At 36.7% G+C, this 19,878-nt stretch overlaps 1 protein-coding gene across 2 annotated transcripts in view; it reads left to right on the top strand.

Moving 5' to 3' along the window:
• The window catches only part of Tlk1 (tousled like kinase 1), a 117,464-nt gene that overhangs the window by 44,077 nt on the left and 53,509 nt on the right, over positions 1–19,878 (top strand). For both annotated transcript variants that reach the window (XM_034496797.2, XM_076928893.1), the window contains one exon: positions 7,232–7,303. In XM_034496797.2, coding sequence (XP_034352688.1) covers positions 7,232–7,303 — 72 coding nt within the window. The remainder of the gene's footprint in view (positions 1–7,231; positions 7,304–19,878) is intronic.

Genomic DNA, 19,878 nt, shown 5'->3' with positions numbered 1-19,878 from the left:
GCTGCTTTTCCAGAGGATCTGGGTTGGGTTCCCAGCACCCACGTAGTGGCTCACAACTGCTTGTTAACTCTGGTGTCAGAGAATCTGATGCTTCTGGACATTTTGGTGCCCATACAATAAGCTGGCGTGCACATACACACACACGCACACGCACACATTATAAGTAGGCATTTAAAACGATAAACATTTGCCATTTGTGTCAAAACTGGTAGAACTAGAGGACACTGTTAGGTAAAATAAGCCAGATGCAGAAGAACAAGTATTACATGCTGTCTGTGCTATGTGGAAACAAGAACTACTCAAATATCTCAAAGTAGGATTACTAAAGTAAGGCAAGAGGGAAGAGTGATGATGGCCTGGTGACTTGCAGTCACCTGTTTTGTACTTTGTATGGAATTATGTATGAGAAAGGAGCGGAACAGGTGATCAGAGCTGGAAGTGACAATTACCCTAATTTAACTGGCACGTATTGAGTTACAACATTGTGCCCATAAATATGTCACATTAAGTAAAAACAAAATATGTGTTTTAGTCAGGGTTTCTATTCCTGCACAAACAACATAACCAAGAAGCAAGTTGGGGAGGAAAGGATTTATTCAGCTTACATTTCCACATTGCTGTTCATCACCAACGGAAGTCAGGACTGGAACTCACACAGGTCAGGAACCTGGAGGCAGGAGCTGATGCAGAGGCCATGGAGGGTGATGCTTACTGGCTTGCTTCCCCTGGCTTGCTTGGCTTGCTTGCTTATAGAATCCAGGACTACCAGCCCAGGGATGGCACCACCCACCCTTGATCACTAATTGAGAAAATGCCTTACAGTTGGATCTCATAGAGGCATATCCTCAAGGGAGGCTCCTTTCTCTGTGATAACTCCAACTTGTGTCAAGTTGACACACAAAACCAGCCAGTATAGTAAGTAACTTTAAAAGTTCCTTATAGAAAGGAGTTACATTGGGGTTAGGAAAAGTAATTTTTTTTTTTAAAGTGTAACACCAAGTGTATTTTTATTAAGATCAATTGTGGAACAATAATGTACTTAAACTATCACACTATTTCAAGACCTAACTGCAACCTTATTTTTAAAAACAAAGAACAAAAGTATTAAGTAAATTTCATGGCACAGGGTACCATTAACATATGGGAAAATTATGTATTAATTCTGACACAGAAGGTAAAGTTAAGAATATTTGTGAAGAAATTGCTAGTTTTACTCTCCAAGGAATCTGTACTAAGACTGTTGACATTCAAATAATTGACCTTAAATAGGAATACCTATGGCCAGCTGCTGTGGATTATATCTGTAATCCAAGCTCCTGAGAGGACAGGCAGGGCAGGGCAACTCTCCATAATAATCAGTATAGTGATGAGGAGCCATCGAAATAAATAGCAGAGCTCAAAAGCTGCCCTCCCAGGATGTAGAGAACGGCCCATTGCGTTTGCTTACACAGCTTACTTAGTTACATGACTCAACATAGTCACGTCACCACCATTCGTATTGGAATAAAGATCATACTCATGATTGTTACAGAAGAAAATCACAAAGAATTGACAAATGAGAATACACTTGGTCATGCCTCTGTATATATGCCATTCCAAAAATTAATTTTTTTACTTACCAACAAATGAAAAGTAAATTTTTGAAAAGATTTACAAATGCACAAAAATTATAAGATACTTCAGAGTAAACCTGACAAGATACTTGACAATTTCCTGAAGGTCTGTAGTCAGAGAAATCCAAAAAATGCCTGAAAGAATGAGAGCTGCAGTGCTTAGGAATGGGAAGTTTCAGCATTACAGTGCTTGTCACCGCTTCACAAGTTTGTCTGTGGAGTAGTGCAGTAGCCAGTAAAAGCTACATACAGTATTGGGGGAAGGTAAAAATAAATAAACTTCCAAAATTTATTTCAAAATGTAAAGGTAAACATGCCAAGATAAAGATACAAGCATGATAACATGCTTATAAATGTAAGACCAGGTGATTCTAGGTGAGTTATCAAGATAATATTAAGGACAGTACAAAGCCGGGGGAGTTGTACTATTAAATACCAAGAAATACGGTAAATTAAGACAGTGCGATACCAGCACAAAAGTAGAAAGAAATTAACAGAGTCCAACAACAGATCCATTACACACACTGACTTTGTATTGTAGAAGGCAAGGAGTTAGCTCTGTTAAATCATCCAGTCTTCTACTTTTACAGAAATACACACCCTGCCTTCATCTAAGCTTGGTAGAATTTAGGACTTTAACTTATCGTCAGTATTTCAGTGCTTATATTTTTCACTATAAATTTATTCATAGCTGAATTTAATGTCTCCATTATAATGTATCCTTTGTAAAGCTTTTTGTTTTTTTCACAATTAACAGCTATTAGGTTAGTATAGTCATCTGTGTACAGCAGACATTATTTTAAAATACTAATTATTCCTCCCCTCTTTTCCTTTGTTCTTTAACTCTCTCCCCTGAAGTACTTCATTAATATGTTTTAACTGAGCCTATTTGCTCTGTTCCCCTGGGATGTGTATTTTCCTAGAATCTTTCTCTAACCCTGAGTATTCATTTCCAATTGATTTGTGTTTGAGCTCCTATTCCCTGATCTCATATCTTCTATCTCTTGGGTTATTTCCTTGTTTTGGTGGGGTATATTCTCCAGTCACTTCCTTTGTGAAGGAGCATGGTAAATTTTTTGAGACCTTGCATATTTTCTTCCTGTAATTTTTTGTTGTTGTTCATTTTTCTGGCAGTAGAATTCTAGGTTGGAAGTCATTTTCTCAAATTGGAAGCATTGTTCCATTGTTTTTTAGTTTTTCATTATTGCTTGTCACTCTGGTACCATTCTGATTTCTGATCCTTGGAAATGAATTGCTTCTCCTGAAGCATTTTAGGACCTTGTCTTTATCTCTAGCGTTTAGTCTTCATTACATGTGCCTTGAGCCTGCCTGGTTCAGTAAAAGCATCCTTCCAGTTTAAAGGTTTCTTTCTTTACTTAAAAAATATTTATTTTGTTTTTAATTGTGTGTATTGTGTGGTTATATGCACATTAATACAAGTACTTATAGAGCCAAAGAGGGCATTGGGTCTTCTGGAGCTGAAGTTGCAGGAGGTTGTGCCCACCCAACATGTGTCCTAGGAAGTAAATCCTTTTCTCTGTAACAGCAGTATGTGCCACTGAGCCATTTCTTCAGCCCTTCTTTCTAATTTATAATTCATTCTTTCCAGTTCTAGGAAACTTTGGCTTATCGTAATTGTCAGCATAGTCCTCCTCATCATCACAATCACCACCACCCCTTTCTCCCTCCTTCCCCTCATTCTCATAGCCACCATCATCTTTCCACCCTCCCATCGTCATTCTCCTTCCTCCTCCTTCTTCCCTTTCACCTCCCCCTCCCACACACACACACCATCATCCCTCCCATTCCTCCTTCTCCCTCTCCTCTCATTATTTGGACTAGAAACTTTCATAGTCTAGTTTTCTTATATTTTTTTTGTCTTGTTTACAGAAGGTTTCTTTATTTTCTTTTTTAAAATTACATGTTTTTATGCTTTGCTTGTATGTAAGTATACCATGTGCAAGTGTCAGATCCCATGAACTGGATGTAGAGATAGTTGTGAGCCACCATGTGAGTATAGGGAACAGAACCCAGGCCCTCTGGAAGGAACAGTCAGTGTGTTCTTAACCACTGTCATCTCTCCCGCCTTCTTTCAGCCATTTGTGTCTGTGTTGGTGGTGTTGTTGTTGTTATAATTATTATTTTTCCACGTCTGTTTTCATTTTACATTTCCAGAATAGTTGTCCTTTTTCTTTTTATATTTTCCATCCTTGCCTGGATGAACCATTACTAATTCTATTTTTGAAAATTTTTTGAAAAATTTTAACACACACACACACACACACACACACACACACACACACAGAGAGAGAGAGAGAGAGAGAGAGAGAGAGACCAGAGACCAGAGACCAGAGACCAGAGACAGACCGACAGACCGACAGACAGATAACACTTGTGTAGAGGTAAGAAAATTGAACTTGGGTTGTCAGGTTTAGTGGCCAGCGTCTTTGCCCACTGAGTGACCTCTCCAGTTCTCAAGATTTTCTTCTTGGGGGTTGGAGAGATGGCTCAGTGGTTAAGAGCACTGACTGCTCTTTCAGAGGTCCTGAGTTAAATTCCTATCAACCACATGGTGGCTCCCAACCATCTGTAATGGTATCTGATGCCCTCTTCTGGTGTGTCTGAAAACAGTATACTCATATAAATAAATAAATAAATAAATAAATAAATAAATAAATCTTTTTAAAAAAGATTTTCTTCTTCTTAGTCTCAAATATTTTACTTTGATGTGCCTATGTGTATTTTTTTTCTTATTTTCTTGCTTGGGGAGAAAGAGTGACCTATTAACCTATAAGTGTCAGAATATTCATTCTTTTGTATCCCCTGCTCCTTTGTCTCTCCTGTGACAAATTGTATGTAAGTCGGATTGCTTACTAGTTTGCATACCTCTCTGCCCTTCTGAACCCTGTTGTTTTGCTGTAGAGTAGAACTTTCGAGTTCTGGAGTTCAGTCTTGTCTTTTGTCTAGTTTTTATTCCTCTGCTGAAATTCCAGTTTGGTCATTTCTTACAAGTGTATTTCAAAGCACCATCAGCTGTGTTTATTGCTTGTTCCTTACCAACACCCTTTCTGAAGCTTCTCTGAGTTCTGCCACTTCTTTATGTTTAGAAATCTTATTATAGTGTCTTTTCTTATTATAAACCATAATGCTATGTCTCAATTTGAAATAGTAGATTACAGTTTTCACCTATTTCATGGGTGTTTCTGGCACTTTTGTTAACTTGGGCTCTTACTGTACTTTCATTTTACTTGTAGTAACTTGGTAAGATTGACCCATTTTGTTTGCTTTTTGAGAAATCAGATGACTGAATCACTAAGGTGGTTCAGCATGGCATTTCCCAGTTTTTTTCCCTTGGCTGTTGGTTTTGAGTTCACATCAAAACAGAGGTGCTTTTTGTTTCTTTTTGAGATTTGTAGGTTTTGCTTTATGAACATTGTGTGTGTTTAAACATGTGTGTGCATGTTTGTGGAGGCCAGAGATCAATGCCAGTGTCTTTCTCGGTCAACACATTTAGACATTTTCATTTTAGTGTATGTCTGGGCGTTTTGCCTGTGTGTATGTCTGCTCACCACTTGCATGCCTGTTTCCTACAAGGACCAGAAGAATGAGTCAGATCCTAGAACTAAAGATTGTTTTGAGTTACTATATGGATGCTGGGAATTAAGCCTGGGACCTCTGGATGAGCAGCCAGTGCTCTTAATGGCTGAGTCATCTCTTGTGCCTCCCACCTATTTTTTGAGACTGGGTCTCAATGGAGTTCCTTTGTTTGGATAGACTGATTGGCCTTGCAAGCCCAAGGGTTGCTCATGTCTCTGCCTCAGGAGTGTTGAGATTATAGACACATACTGCTACTGTGTCTGTATTTTGTGTAGGTGTTGGGGTTTGAACTCAGTTTCCTATGCACAATAAGCAGTTTACCAGCTGAGCCATGTCTCCAGCCCTCTTCTGACCTTTTATCTGGATATTTTTTTCTTTATTGCTATTGTACTATTGTGCTCCTTTTAATTTCACACCTGGTAGTATATATTCTCTTGTGGATATGTCTTTCCAGGATTCACAGATGACTGCCACAACCTGTATTGTGGGTGTACTTCTTGTACTTAATGATTATTTCAAGGGGCAAAAGTCTCTGGGTTACAACTTTGTCCTTAAATTATCTGCTGGTATAATGAATGGGTTTGATGTTTGGTGGTGTCCTGTTTTCATTCTGTAAACAGCCATTTTCTTTCTTTTTAAAGGTTTGTTTGTTTATTTTATGATATATGAGTACACTGTAGCTGTCACCAGAAGAGGGCATCAGATCCCATTACAGGTGGCTGTGAGCCACCATGTGGTTGCTGGGAATTGAACCCAGGACCTCTGGAGGAGCAGGAGCAGTCATTGCTCTTAATCACTGAACCATCTCTCCACCGCCCGCCCCCCCGCCCCCCCAATCCCCATTCTCTTTCTTGATGCGTTCTATACAGGCCTTGTAGTTGCTTGTTTGTGCATTGTCTCTTCCTGTTTTGGGGGAAAATTTGCGGAAATTCTTGTAACCTGGCTTTATTTTATTTGTCTGTAGATTTTCATTGTTTAGTTTTGTTCATGTCTTCATGGGGTTTTACAGATGGTTAAAAACTTTGCTACTGCCTGCATTACTCCAGAATCAGAATTTCTAGTTTGACAAATATTCTCAGTTTTAACTTTGTCCCAATACTCCTTGAATTATAATCATGTCAGCTGCCATTCTATGTTGGTAGCCTTACCGTGTTCATAAAATGCAGTGGCTCACAGTTGTCACCACACATTTATCTACAAATAATTAGGCCAGTTTGTAACTTAACAGTAGGATTTGTAGCTACTTTTACAAATGGTGGAGAAATCTGGAGTTATTAGTTGGTTTGTGTTTGTGCAGCAACTTGTCCTCATCTGACTGGTCAGAACATTGCTATAAGGATGGGTCCGAGATGCTGGTACTGCTGCTACAAGAGTCAGAATACTCAGTGTTGTGGAAGCATATTGGAAGGAGAACAGATACAAGCCTCCTGACAGAGCTTATGTCTGTTCATTACTGCTCAAAAATACATTGTGCAGACATTGGAGAAACTTGAGAATACCAGTAAAATTGTTAGAGTAATTAAGTCAAAATCAAGCAAAAAACAAAACAAAACAAAAAGGGTAGTTTGTTTTTATGAGGAAAGAAAGAATGAGACATGGAATGTGATTCTTAGGATGACAGTGGCATGTGGATGAGCCTTACTTTGGCTGGTGTGTGTGAGATCACTGTGTGATCATCATGACTGAGGTACATGCATGATGCTTTCTTGACATTGGCTGGGAACTTTAGTGATCTTGCTGCCCAGCCATGACCCAGTGCTTTTGATATTGATATTATTTAAAAAAAAAAAAAAAAAAAAAAAAAAAAAAAAAAAAAAAACACCAATACAAGTAAGATCCTGAAACAGCAGGATTTTGGTAGCTTGACATTTGTAGCTTTGAGAACATGTTACCTTGCTTGCTTAGTTTTCTTGATTAAAGAAATCATACTTGATTTTCATATAAATAAAAATTGGTTTTATATCTTGTATTATGTTTCTTTAAAACCACTCCTAATTTTCACCTTTAAAAATCTTTCACAGGCTTCAACAAATAATGAAAGTTCTAATCACAGTTTTGGAAGCTTAGGATCTCTAAGTGACAAAGAATCCGAGGTAAGTAATTTTATTTTAAATGTGGTGTTAGGAAAGTAAGACCTCACATTGTCTTTGAAATCAACGTCTCTTCCCTCCCCTTCCCAACCTTGCTACTAAAGGTTACTATTTTAAAGTTTTCTTTTAGAATTTTTTGTGTAGTGTTTTTTTTTTTTCTTCCTCTGGGGTGGTGTGATAGGGAGTGAGGGCGGCCATAATGAAGCAGGACACTGAGATTAAGGATTCTATTTGGCATTAGAAAGAATACAGGGTTTTTAAATTTTATTTTATAATTTAATTTACATGTGAATAATATAAAGGTGTTATCAATGGAAGACCAACCATTCATGGTTTTTTAAGATGAATGTGGGTTTTGAAGTATTTCATAGTTTTTAAATTATTTTAGTATTTTCTATCTTAGTTTGATCTTTTATAAGGGTTTGTGTACTTTCCTAGTTATAAAAATACATCTTTCTTTGTAGAATTTCTTGTGGATCAAGCTAATGGTTTTCATTTTGCATATTTTTTTAAAAAATATGATAAATTCCTCTTGCCAGCACCCATTTACTGACCTCACCAAGAAAGTAGGTGGTATTTATAAGTGGACATTTGGGTCCACAGTATGCTTCATTCTGTGCATGATACACTTGATGGCGTCTTCTAAAAATGGTGGACACAAATGTATTTGGGTTTAGCATTCTTGTTTTGATAAAGTGACTTTTTGTGAGTCTAGCCTTTTTTCTCCTTGGGTTATACAGTTCTGTCCATTGATTTTAACCAATTTACGTGTGTATGTATGCGTGCATGTATATGTTTGTGTTTTTCCTGTCGATGTAACACATTTGTACTGGGTTCCTTTAGTCTATTTCTGCCAATAGGTTGTTAACACTTAGGAATTCTTACTGCGTTTGGCTTCCTTGTTCAATGGAGAGAGAAACTCAAAGGTGGCTTCTTTTTAGCTGTATGTTATTGAGAATCTAGAAACCTGTAGGTAGGCAGTTGTGTGCAGCTGTACAGGCACCCTACACTCCATAGGAGTGTGGCATAGGTTCTCACTCATCAGGCTTTCCCTTCCACAGAGACAACTGGCAGGCAGCTGAAAGGACTGTGCAAGTGACGGGACTTTATCTGCAGTAGGTTCCCTTGAGGTAAGCGGTAGCTGCCCTGTAGCATCAGTTCACAGTTTAGTTTTCAGATGAGCACATGTGTACTAAGACCTTAAAAACAGCTTAGTTCTCAACCAAGTGGAGTTAAAAACAAAACAACTTATCAAGAATATTTTTAGTTTATTTCTTCTGGACTTTGGAATATTCTTGATATTTTTCATAGATAACTGTAATCAGTAATTTCACATGTTCTTTCATAATCATGTGTTATGAAGAGCAATAAAGTAACTTTAGATGTTTTTCCTTTCTGTTACATGTTTTTTTTTTTTAAACAGCAAAATACAGTAAAAGTTAGGTTCCCTTCATAGGGGATAAAATGTTTATATTTTCTTAGTTACCAATATTTTCAACACAGGTTATAGATCAAATATTTGGATTCTTTTAGAGGAATTAACCTAATAATAAAAACTTCCTTTAAAGAACTCCATGGCTACCAGGCAGTGGCGACGCATACCTTTAATCTTAGCAATCGTGAGCCAGAGGCAGGTGGATCTCAGTGAGTTCGAGGCCAGCCTGGTCTATAGAGAGAGTTCCAGGATAGCCAGAGCTACACAGAGAAACCCTGTCTCGGGGAGACCAAAACATAAATAAATAAGAATTTCATGGTTATATTTTTAGATGGATTTTTAACTAGCTGTATTACTTGTACATAGATTTATTTGTATAGATATTTTGACATTTGGGGCAGCATTAGGAAATCTTGAAAAATCATTTGGCTTTTGCTGTCCTGTATTTGTATGTGGGATTTTTACAAATTGTTAGTTAAGCCTCATGAAACAGTATTTTGACATTTCTTCAAATTGAACATATTCACTAATATTCAAAGAAGTGACTTTCATTATTCTACATCTCCTTGTCAGAAGTTGCTTATCCGGAAAATGAATCTCAGGTTTTATCTCTATAGTAGAAACCTTAATTGATGAGTTTCTTTGAGAAAATAATTTTATACATACCGAATATAAATGTTCCTAGATTATGATTTAAGGCATTGGGAGTCAGTGGTCTTGAGGTAGAAGTACTCTTTGGCACTAAATATGCTGAGTAGTGTAATCTAGGTAGTATCCCACTGTCTCCTGACATGACTTCATTTTTTTTTTTTCTAATCTGTTTCCTGATTGTTATTTTTGAGTTGGAAACAAGGCCTTGAGTCTGCTTGACAGAAAGATAAATACTCTACTGTTGAGCTAAAATTCTAGCACCCTTATACATTTTTAAAATAATAATGTTTTGTTTCTGTAAGCAGATATCACTGAAAGGTTTGTTTATGTCCTTTAATTAGCTGCCCTTACCTAACCACACTCTTAACCTCAGTCATTTTAACTTTTTCTCCTGGCATTTACTTACACATTAGAATAGAAATGCGTGCACACTGTTGCTCTTTTAGTACTTAGGGTTTTAACTCACTCTTTCCCCAGTTTTCTGTTCACATACCCAGAATCCTATTTTCATCTGTCTTATTATTATTAAAACTGAAAAGCACCTCATAATCAGTATTAGGTTGATTGAATCTACTTTTAATTTTTTACTTTATCTATACACATATGACTTATTTTTAGATGTAGGATTACAGAATAAAAACCTTTTGTGGGGGTTGGAAAGTTGTTATGTCAGTAAAATGTACTGTGCAAAAAACCCAAGGAATTTGAATTCTTAGTTCCCACATAAAAAACTGAGTGTAGTGGCATGTTCCTTGTGCTCAGGGGAATAGACAGATCATTGGGGTTTGTTGAATTCTATCAGAGTAATTCTGAGTTTGTCTGTCAGGGATGGATAAATGAGATGGTACTACAGGTAGCAGAAGACTAGTGGTAAAGACCCAGAAGTCTCTGGCATGGGTGTTAATAAAGGCGTAGGTGCAGATGACCACATCTTAAAGTGCAGTCTGAGGGCTCCTGAGGTTCCTGAAACATGCTTCAGGGAGGTGGTTTTTTTTTTGTTGTTTTTTTTTGTTTTGTTTTGTTTTGTTTTTGTTTTTATCTTTTCTAATACATTCCTTTTTTTTTTTCTTAGAGTTTTTAGAGAATTTCCAGACTTTGTGACACATGGTGCTATCACACTGGCGATTTATATATACATTATGTATTTGTATGTCCTAGTGTGACAAAAAGCTTAAAGTAATAAATACTGGTATTTGTAACTCACCCAAATGGGTTTGGGTTTTATTAGCTGTTTTCTTATTACTGTGGTAGACTACCTGACAAGAACAGCTTAAAGAAAGAAGAGTTTTGCCTCCACCTTGCACATCATACGGTTTAACCTGTCAGGGGTCCTGGGGAAAGAAGAAAATGATAACATTGGGATTGGTTGGGCTGTGTGCTTCAATGAAGATGTATCAGCATCAGCCAGGAAACTCAGTGTGTTTATTTTATACATCTGAGTGGAAGAGACAGGTTTATTATATATGGCTAAGGAGGAGGTAGAGTTATTGTATATACCTAAAGAGGCAAGTTTAGCTAATCTTGGTAGGGGTGTGTCTGCAGGGGAATGTAGGCTCAGGCTGTATCACATGTTGTGCACACACCATCAGCATCTGCACATGGATCAGTGCGTTGGAGTCCTTGACATGGCTATGCTCATGTCAGAAGCTCACATTATTCAAATATGGGACTGTCATTGGTTATTGGTGTTCATTTCCATAGAAGTGGGAGGCCATGCTCATTAATCTCCTGGGATTCTCCCCACCACCCCGACTCCCCAACCCTGCTCAGTTTCAGCACCTAACTTCCCCTTGGAGTATTTTTGGACGTTCTGATTGATTTCTTCACATTCTAAAAACTTGGAAATAATTGTTTTCTAGGCATTTACCTAGCAACCAAACAAAAAGTTGTTAAATACTACCTTTTATAAAAGTGTGTATATGTGGGGGGAGGGGTGTAGAGAGAGAGAAAGAGAGAGATAATTAGTTTACTATTGTTCTCAGAAAAAACTTTGAAGCTGATTGAATACAAAACTTAATGGAATTAAAAAGTGAAATTGTTTTAATTGAAAGTTCATTCTAGTATAGTGGATGATATATTCTAGTAGATGATCAATAGAAGTTTCTTAAAAGAATAAGTAAATGTCCCTGTCAGTCCATCTCCTTCATGAAGGATCTTTGTCCCTCTTTGTCAGCAGATACATGCCATTCATCTCAGGTGCTCACGTTACCTATTGTTAAAATGATGCCAGTGTGTTAAGTTCATCTGAACAATGAGTTTCCAGATTTCTCCCTCTCAAGATTGAGTTCTACAGCTCTTCATATGGTTAAGAACCCCAACAAACATTTTTTTTGGGGGGCTTTTTTTTTTTTTTTTTTTTTTTTTTTGGTTTTTCGAGACAGGGGTTCTCTGTGTAGCCCTGGCTGTCCTGGAACTCACTCTGTAGACCAGGCTGGCCTCGAACTCAGAAATCCACCTGCCTCTGCCTCCCAAGTGCTGGGATTACAGGCATGCGCCACCACTGCCCGGCCCCCAACAAACTTCTTAAATGTAGTTTACCAGTATTTACCACTTTAGGAATTTAAAATACAATGTAGGACCATTTAAATTAAATGTAGGTTTAAATACACAACCTATAAATCATCAGTAAAAAGCATCCTGGCTTTACACAGCCTCTGAAGTGTTTCTTGTTAAATTAATGAGTGAGTGAGTGAAAGCTCAGTATGCCAGCTACAGATAGTTCTTACACTCCTAAACTAGAGCAAGGCTTGTGAGGCTTAACATTTTACACTGGATAATTTGAGGGAAGCAGAGGACACTGTCCTATATAATCAGTGAGGGTATTTAATAATGTCTATTTTGCATTGTGGTAGCCAGAGTCCCTTCAAGTATTGCCAAATTCTATCTGATAGTGGGAGGGAAATTTCTTTTGCTAAAGGTCTACCTACTAAAAAAGCAAGGAAATTTTAAAGCATATTAACCATGGAGGTGAATTGTAACTATATAAAATTTAAATCACCAAATGTGCAAACAAGCTCACAGAATGTCACTTACCCATAGTCACACCATGGTAAATTAATGGTAGAAATTCTAATTCAAAAACCTGTCTCGTTGTAAAATGATATTCTCAACTACAGTAGTGTGGGAGCTCTATCTTGATAACTAAGGTAGTGTGGAGCTTACTGAATAGTCACCCTAATTAGTCTTCTGAAAACTGATTTGGAGTATAGAGTCTTTAGGTTTAAGATCATTTGTAATAGTTGTCAGATATGCCAGCCCAAGGAAGGTCTGGAATAAGAGCATTCACCGGTGTTAATTTCACACGTGATGCTTAGATTGTAAGGGCTCTGTGCTTGAGCTGATACTTACTGAGAACTTTGTTTTCAGTGTTTTTATTCTTCAGTAGAGTTTTAAAGATACTGGAAAGATGGATTTTATGGCAACAAAATATGGGTATTTTTTGCTAATGGTTCGTCTTCTCTCTCTCCTCTCTCTTCTCTTCCTCTTCTTCCTCCTCCTCTTCCTCCTTCTCTTCCTCCTCCTCTTCCTCTTCCTCCTCCTCTTCTTCCTTTTCTTCCTTCTTCCTCTTCCTCTTCCTCTTCCTCTTCCTCCTCTTCTTCTTCTTCTTCTTCTTCTTCTTCTTCTTCTTCTTCTTCTTCTTCTTCTTCTTCTTCTTCTTCTTCTTCTTCTTCCTCTCTCTCTCTCTCTCTCTCTCTCTCTCTCTCTCTCTCAGTTTTTTCGAGTCAAGGTTTCTCTGTGTAGTCCTGGAACTCAATCTGTAGACCAGGCTGGCCTCGAACTCAGAGAGCCGCCTGCCTCTGCCTGCCAACACTGCCTGGCTTCTCATTTTTTAAAATAACCAAATAGCAAATGACAACCTACTATCTAGTGAACTTGCATAGCCTAATTAGTTTTCTGCTCTATGGCACAATTTTGGTTTTTAATTGTACTAGAAGATTATAAGAGGTAGTGGTATCATTTTATGTGTGTGGGTGTTTGCCTGTATTTATGTCTGTGCACCAAGGGCATGCCTGGTGCTGGGAGAGTCCAGAAGAGGATATCAGATACCACAACACTGGAGTTCTTGATGGTTGTGAGCCGCCATGTGAGTGCTGGGTCCTCTGCAAGAGCAGCCCATACTTTTGAGTTGTTAAACCATCTCTTTAGCCTAGGAATACTAATCTTAATTTTAGAGACTATGAAATGTATATTACAGAAGAAATTCATAATTTATCATAACTTTAGATAGATAGATAGCCTTATCTTTGTCCCAATGATACATCAAAATCACTTCTAGAGTCTCTAAGGCATTTTTCTAGAAATAGTTGGAATAGACACTCTGTTTAGAAATAAAAACTTTATGAATTATTGAAAATCATTGCCAATAGATACATGGTAGAACTGTTGAAAATAAAACTAATCTATACATACACACACACACACACACACACACACACACACACACACACACACACGAGATAAATAAAATGTACTGTTGTGGAGAAAGTATGTGAGTTTGTACCAGGCAAATTTTTTACTACTGAGCTATACACTTATTCTACAATAGTGCTAATTATTGTGTACAGATCTTGAAATGTGGCTAAGTATTCTCATATATTAATATTGTTAAGTATAGACTGATAACCTTTGAAATTAAATTTTGAAATGTGAATATTCTACATTTGGTCTTTGTCAAAGGCTGAGAAGCAATTCATATTCCCTGACACTGCATTTACACTTAAAAAGAGCAGAGACGGTTGGATGGTTCACTGATTAAGAACACTTGATGCTTTTGCAGAGGTCCCAGGTTCAGTTCCCAGCACGCACATGGTAGCTCACACCATCAGTAACTAGTTCCTAAGGATCCAACCCTCTCTTCTGGCCTCTATACACACACACACACACACACACACACACACACACACACACACACACACAATGCATGCAGGAAATCATCTAGAAAGTAAATACATAAAGTAAAAATAAATCTTTTTAGAGAAATAATGTGTCAGGTGGGTGTGTGTATGTGTGTAGAACTAGGAACTTATGTTTAAGGTATTGACTGCAGTGTGTGTGTGTACAAGACAGTTTTCATTTCCTGTGGATCACAGTGGAACATAAATTGAAACCACTGTCCTAAATTTTGCTTTTGTAATTACTTTTAACTCAAGTTATTGCTTCTCAAACCCCACTCAGCCCACCCCTCACAACTGTCCTATATGGCTGTTGTTTGGTTTTGATTTTGTGGTTTGAAAGCTGATGACAAGATAATTTGAATAAGGATAAAGTTCAACTGGATTCTAAGTTTATAGTGCATTCTACATAGTAGTTTTAAAGGGAAAGCCAGAGAAAAGAGAATGTCAATAAACAGTTATAGTGCATAGCAAAAAGAAAATGGCACACTAAGTTATCAAATTACTCTTCACTAATATTGAAAACTTAGTATGTTCTTTTTAACATATGGGGATTCAGTTTGAAGTGACCCAAGCTAGAGCTTAGGTTAGAATATGAGGCTGGTAAGTAACATGGTCGTTAGAACTCAGAGAGAGTATGTTTCAGTACTAGACTTGCTTTCAGAGGCTGTGATTGCTGGGCAGGTATGGCAACAGTGAAATGTGCAGGCTTTAAAAAAATGGAACTGTCTATGTTTGAATTGAGTGGTTACCCATTTCTTCCTGCTGCTCTCCACTTTAATGTGATACTGTCATGTAAAAGAAGCAATACATCATAAAATAAAATAGACTCTTAAGTTGCTAGTGTGTTTATTTAGAACAAGAAAAAAACTTTTATTTGATGAAAAGATTTCAAGATATTGCATATATAAACTTCTACAGTAGATTTTGGAGTTAGCAGTGTAACAGATTTTCTTTGGGGGATCAAAGTTTCACAAAGATTTCTAGATAATAGTTAAATATTAAAGTTTTGACTCTTTTTCAGGGTTGGGCTCTTCAAATTCCAAGTTGTTAGTAGCCGAAACTATTCTTGAATTAGAATGTCCATAGTTCATAATAAGTTTTTACAAAAATGTAATAAATAAAATACAAGGAAGTAAGGAAAAATATTCACAACAGAATTTGCTGTATTCTAATATAGTTCTTAAAGCTTAGAGAAAACAGGGTATCTTTTTAATTATTATTATTTAACATGTATGTATATTTTGTTTGCATGTATGTCTGTACACCACATGTGAACCTGATGCTTGCAAAGGTTTGAAGAGGCTGTAAGAGCTCTTGGAACTGTAATTACAGATAGTTGTAAACCTCTTTGGAAATGCTAGGAATTGAATCCTGGTCCTCTGAGAGAGCAGCCAGAGCTCTTAAGAACTGAGTTATTTCCATCCCTGAAAATTTATACATTTGACATTATGGGGAGAGGGGCATTAACTTGCATTGACTATTTTTTTTTTTTAAATAAGGATCCATGTTTTGATATGTGCCGTTAAGTAATAAAGACATTTCTCAGTTATTATTTTGTCTCAATCTAGTTTAACAAATTCTGTCCAAAAATGTGGTTAACTATTGAATAGTGGGGTAAACTGGATGGCTTAGTGATCAAGGTCCCTTTTTGCTCTCATACAGGACCCACGTTTAGTTCCCAGTATATGTGCAGTAGCTTACAATGATGTGTAATTGCATTTCTAGGGAATCTAATTTCAATTTCTGACCTCCACAGGTAAAAGGTATGCACATACTGCATATACATATATGCAACCCAAACATCCATATATATAAAACTAAAATTTAAAAAAAAATAGTAAACGCTATTCTTAGCATCTGTAGGCAAAAGTTTGTCCTGACATCTATTCACATGATAATAACCATCCTTGAATTTGGTGTGTGGATATGAAACATTCAGACAGGCAATGAATTGTACTTTTAAAGTCAGTCATTGGCTTGATGAATATTTCACTGAAGATATCAATATTAGCATAACTTTTTTGTGTGTTTTAAAGTGTTTAAGAATGTTGCCCTGTTAGCTATAGTGGTTTTGTTAAAATTTTATCTGATAAGTGTTGCCTGTTTAGTTGGCTTTGTGAACTTAATAAAGAGAGCAAACTGTATTGCCAGCCCTTTTCTGTTGATGTGCTACACTGTAATTCTTTGTTTAGTGTATTTATGCTGGTAATTTTAAGGGTCTCTTATCTGAGGCTTATAGAGATAAGATCCATAATGATTTATGCCCTTAATTTTGCCATGGTGCTAGCATTCTTTTTTCTTACCTTAAACTTATTTGCATTGAAGAAAGACAATTTTACCTTTAATATAAACCAAGAAGCACATGATTAGCTATAAAACCTTTGTTTGGTAAACACTAACCTCAGTCTCAAATGAAAGTATAGCATTCATTAATTGTATCACCTCTAGAGTGCGTTAAAATTTGCCTTTGTTTTTCAAACAAATTTTCAAGTGCTAGACAATACTATGTAAGTTTGTACTATATCAAGTCAAATGTCAGAGTAGTGTGTCTCAAATCCAGCATTTGTAAAGCTAAACTGTTTTATGTGTACTAGTCTTTCCTTCATTTTCTCCTAGCCACTGTTCTGCTGTATGTTGAATTCTTGGGCTTTTTATAATCATGTATTTTTTCACCCTACTCTAAAACAAATTCAACTCTACCTTCTCTGTCAGTCCTTACTGAAACTAGCTACAGTGGGTTAGTTGAGAAAAGTAAAGAAAGAAAGAGAAATAGCAGCATGTTAAGCAAGGGCAATGCTAAACTTGAAAAGTTCTATAGAAAGCATTTGGTCTATGAAAAATTTACATGTTATATAAATATACAAGTTGTGTTGTTGATGTCTTTGCATTGCTTCAAGGAAACCGTTGGATGTGATGAGTAGTTTTTATAGTCAAAATATGCTTCTTCAAAGGAGCACTAATAGAATTAATATATAAAATAAGATGTTGTGTTTGCAGGTGCGGGTAGCAGTAGCATAAGATGTATCTCTGTAGGTTAGTCATCTTCTCCTTTAATAATTTTTGAGCCCTATTTCCCCTTCGGGCATTTGTGGAACAGCTTGAAAATTGCAGGTAGTATTCTGAACTTTGTCAGTGGTGAGCCACTATAATGATTAAATACATTGTGTTTCTGTACATTTTCCTCCCAAATTCTAAATCCTCCAACAGGCCTGTTTACAAGTGGATGACTCAGAGACTTGGTAGTGGCGGCCTTCATTGAGGGTCTTTATTTTGTTTAATATTAATGTTGCTCAGATTATTTATATTTAAACCTAGCTATTCTGTGTACATTTGCATTAGGGTTGTTGTTGGCCTAAACTGTAGGTTCTGGGGGTGGGGGGAAGGAAGGGGAGAGAGAGAGAGAGAGAGAGAGACAGACAGACAGACAGACAGACAGACAGACAGACAGACACAGTTAGTTAAGTGTGTCCATAAATAGAAAATGTTTTGCACATCCTATAAATTACTTGCAAGCTTATGAGGGCAGAAGCTACTAGCCCTTTTACATTATGACATACAATTAAAGTTTTGAAACAAAGTCTATGGACATATGGGATGATTAATAGAGCAGTTGTTGACGTAAAAGAATTGATTGATGTGTACTGATATCATTGTGTGCTAAGTATACTGCAGGTACTGTGTTCCAAGTGTGTTCCTTATCCAGCCTCCACATTCCTACAGTGCTGACAGTAAATGGATTTCTGGTGCAATATGACAGTGATTATAATTATAGTACATGATGGATCAATGGTTTATTAGTCTGTTCAGAAATCCACGGTACTTGGCTTAAGATATTACATTCCATACAACTCCAAGTATGTCCACAAAGTGAAAGGTTCTCACAAAGGAGAAATGTTAGGACATCCCAGCAGGGCAGAAGGTCTGAATTCAGTAGCAATGCTCACTTTACAAGCTGACCTAGTATTGTGGCTTCACAGTCTCTGTCTTTCATTCACTTACTTTATACAGTCCTTCTGGATATTACCACTTGTTTCCCATCTCTTGTACCTTATATTTTAAAATTATTTTAGACTTTTTTTTTCCTCCTTGTCATTTCTCATTTAAAATAAACCTCTTGGCTTTCCTTCTTTACTGTATTCATGACATCACTATTCCACCTCCTTTAGATGAACTGACCCTTTCCCTGAAGGTGTATTTCATTTCCTCTACTGAGAAATGGTGTTGGAAGGAAGAAAACAAACCTTCACTAAGTACTTCTTTATATCTTTAAAAAAAAAAGACATTGAATATTCTAAGATGCTTATTGCGTGAGCTGTGCAATGAATGTTTTCCCAAATATGTTTGCAAATTTGTACATAATGTACCACAATCTCACTCCAGCCCTCTTGTGATAGCCAGAATGTTAGTATTTCAATGGTTGCACTAAAGAAATCTGTTTTCACCCAATGAAATGCAGTATTCTCAGCCTATCTAAATGGGTGTTCCTTGGAGTGAACCATTTAGAACATGGTATCTTCTAAGTAAAAACTGCTGATTTTACTATTACTTTTATAATTAAATTTTATGATTTTTGTCACTGTGGTTTAGTCAAAATCTAAAGATAGAATTCAAATAGGACCTTGGTGTGCTTTAAACTTAGTGTGGTATTAGTTTACTCTGAAAAATTATTATTTCTTGGGTGGTTGATTTATTTGTTATAGGCTGGGTGAGGTGGCATACACCTTTTATCCCAACACTCATGAAGCAGAGGCAGGAGGGTTACTGTAAGTTAAAGGCCAGACTGGTCTACATAGCAAGTTCCAGGCTAACTAAGGTTATATATTGCCCCCCCCCCATATGTATATTTATTGGCATAGATTGTTGGAATATGAATAAATTGTTACTGAAGGACTTGTTTTTAATTTTAATACATAATTAGGATTCTTCCTAAAGATGTTAACAATTTTTAGTTTGTTGTATATTCTAAAAGTAAATTGACAGGATTTCCTTAAAACAATCTATGGTTTATAAAGTGAAAAACTTAACAGGCAATGTATGATTGTTAAATACACAGTAATGTTTTGAAATACCTGTAGTTAATTCATTTAGATTTTGATCCAGGGCATGTAGCATGACAGATAGAGAGAATTTAAAGAGCATTGGACTTTGGGATTGCACAAAATGGAATTTGATTGGAATCTTGCTGTATAGCACTAGTAGTGCAAACCATGAATAAGAAGTCAGTCATTCATATAGCTGTCCAGTCATAACAGCATGCTAAGTCCTATAGTGAAGGGTGAAGTGAGGAGAAGGTAGAAATGCTTACCTGTAAGTAATTCAAAGATACACCTGGGTATGGTGGTGCAAGTCTTTAATCTCAGCACTCAAGATATAGACAAACAGGTAGATAGCTACCTAGATTACATAGTAAGACTGTCCCTAGCCCCACCCCCAAACTATGACTTTATTATAATAGTTTTTGAATAATAATTGCCAGGCATTCAGGTGAATGGTCTCTTAGTTTTGGTTAAATATGTCAGTTTTTGTCTGTCCTTATTTTCTCATTGAAATTTACTTTTTATAGACTAAATATATATGAATAGTAAAAAACCAAGGAA

Source organism: Arvicanthis niloticus, chromosome 2 (assembly GCF_011762505.2).
Source record: "Arvicanthis niloticus isolate mArvNil1 chromosome 2, mArvNil1.pat.X, whole genome shotgun sequence".
In the NCBI taxonomy this organism is placed as follows: domain Eukaryota; kingdom Metazoa; phylum Chordata; class Mammalia; order Rodentia; family Muridae; genus Arvicanthis; species Arvicanthis niloticus.
Note: the sequence above shows the minus strand (reverse complement) of the source record. Positions and strands in the feature narration are given on the sequence as shown.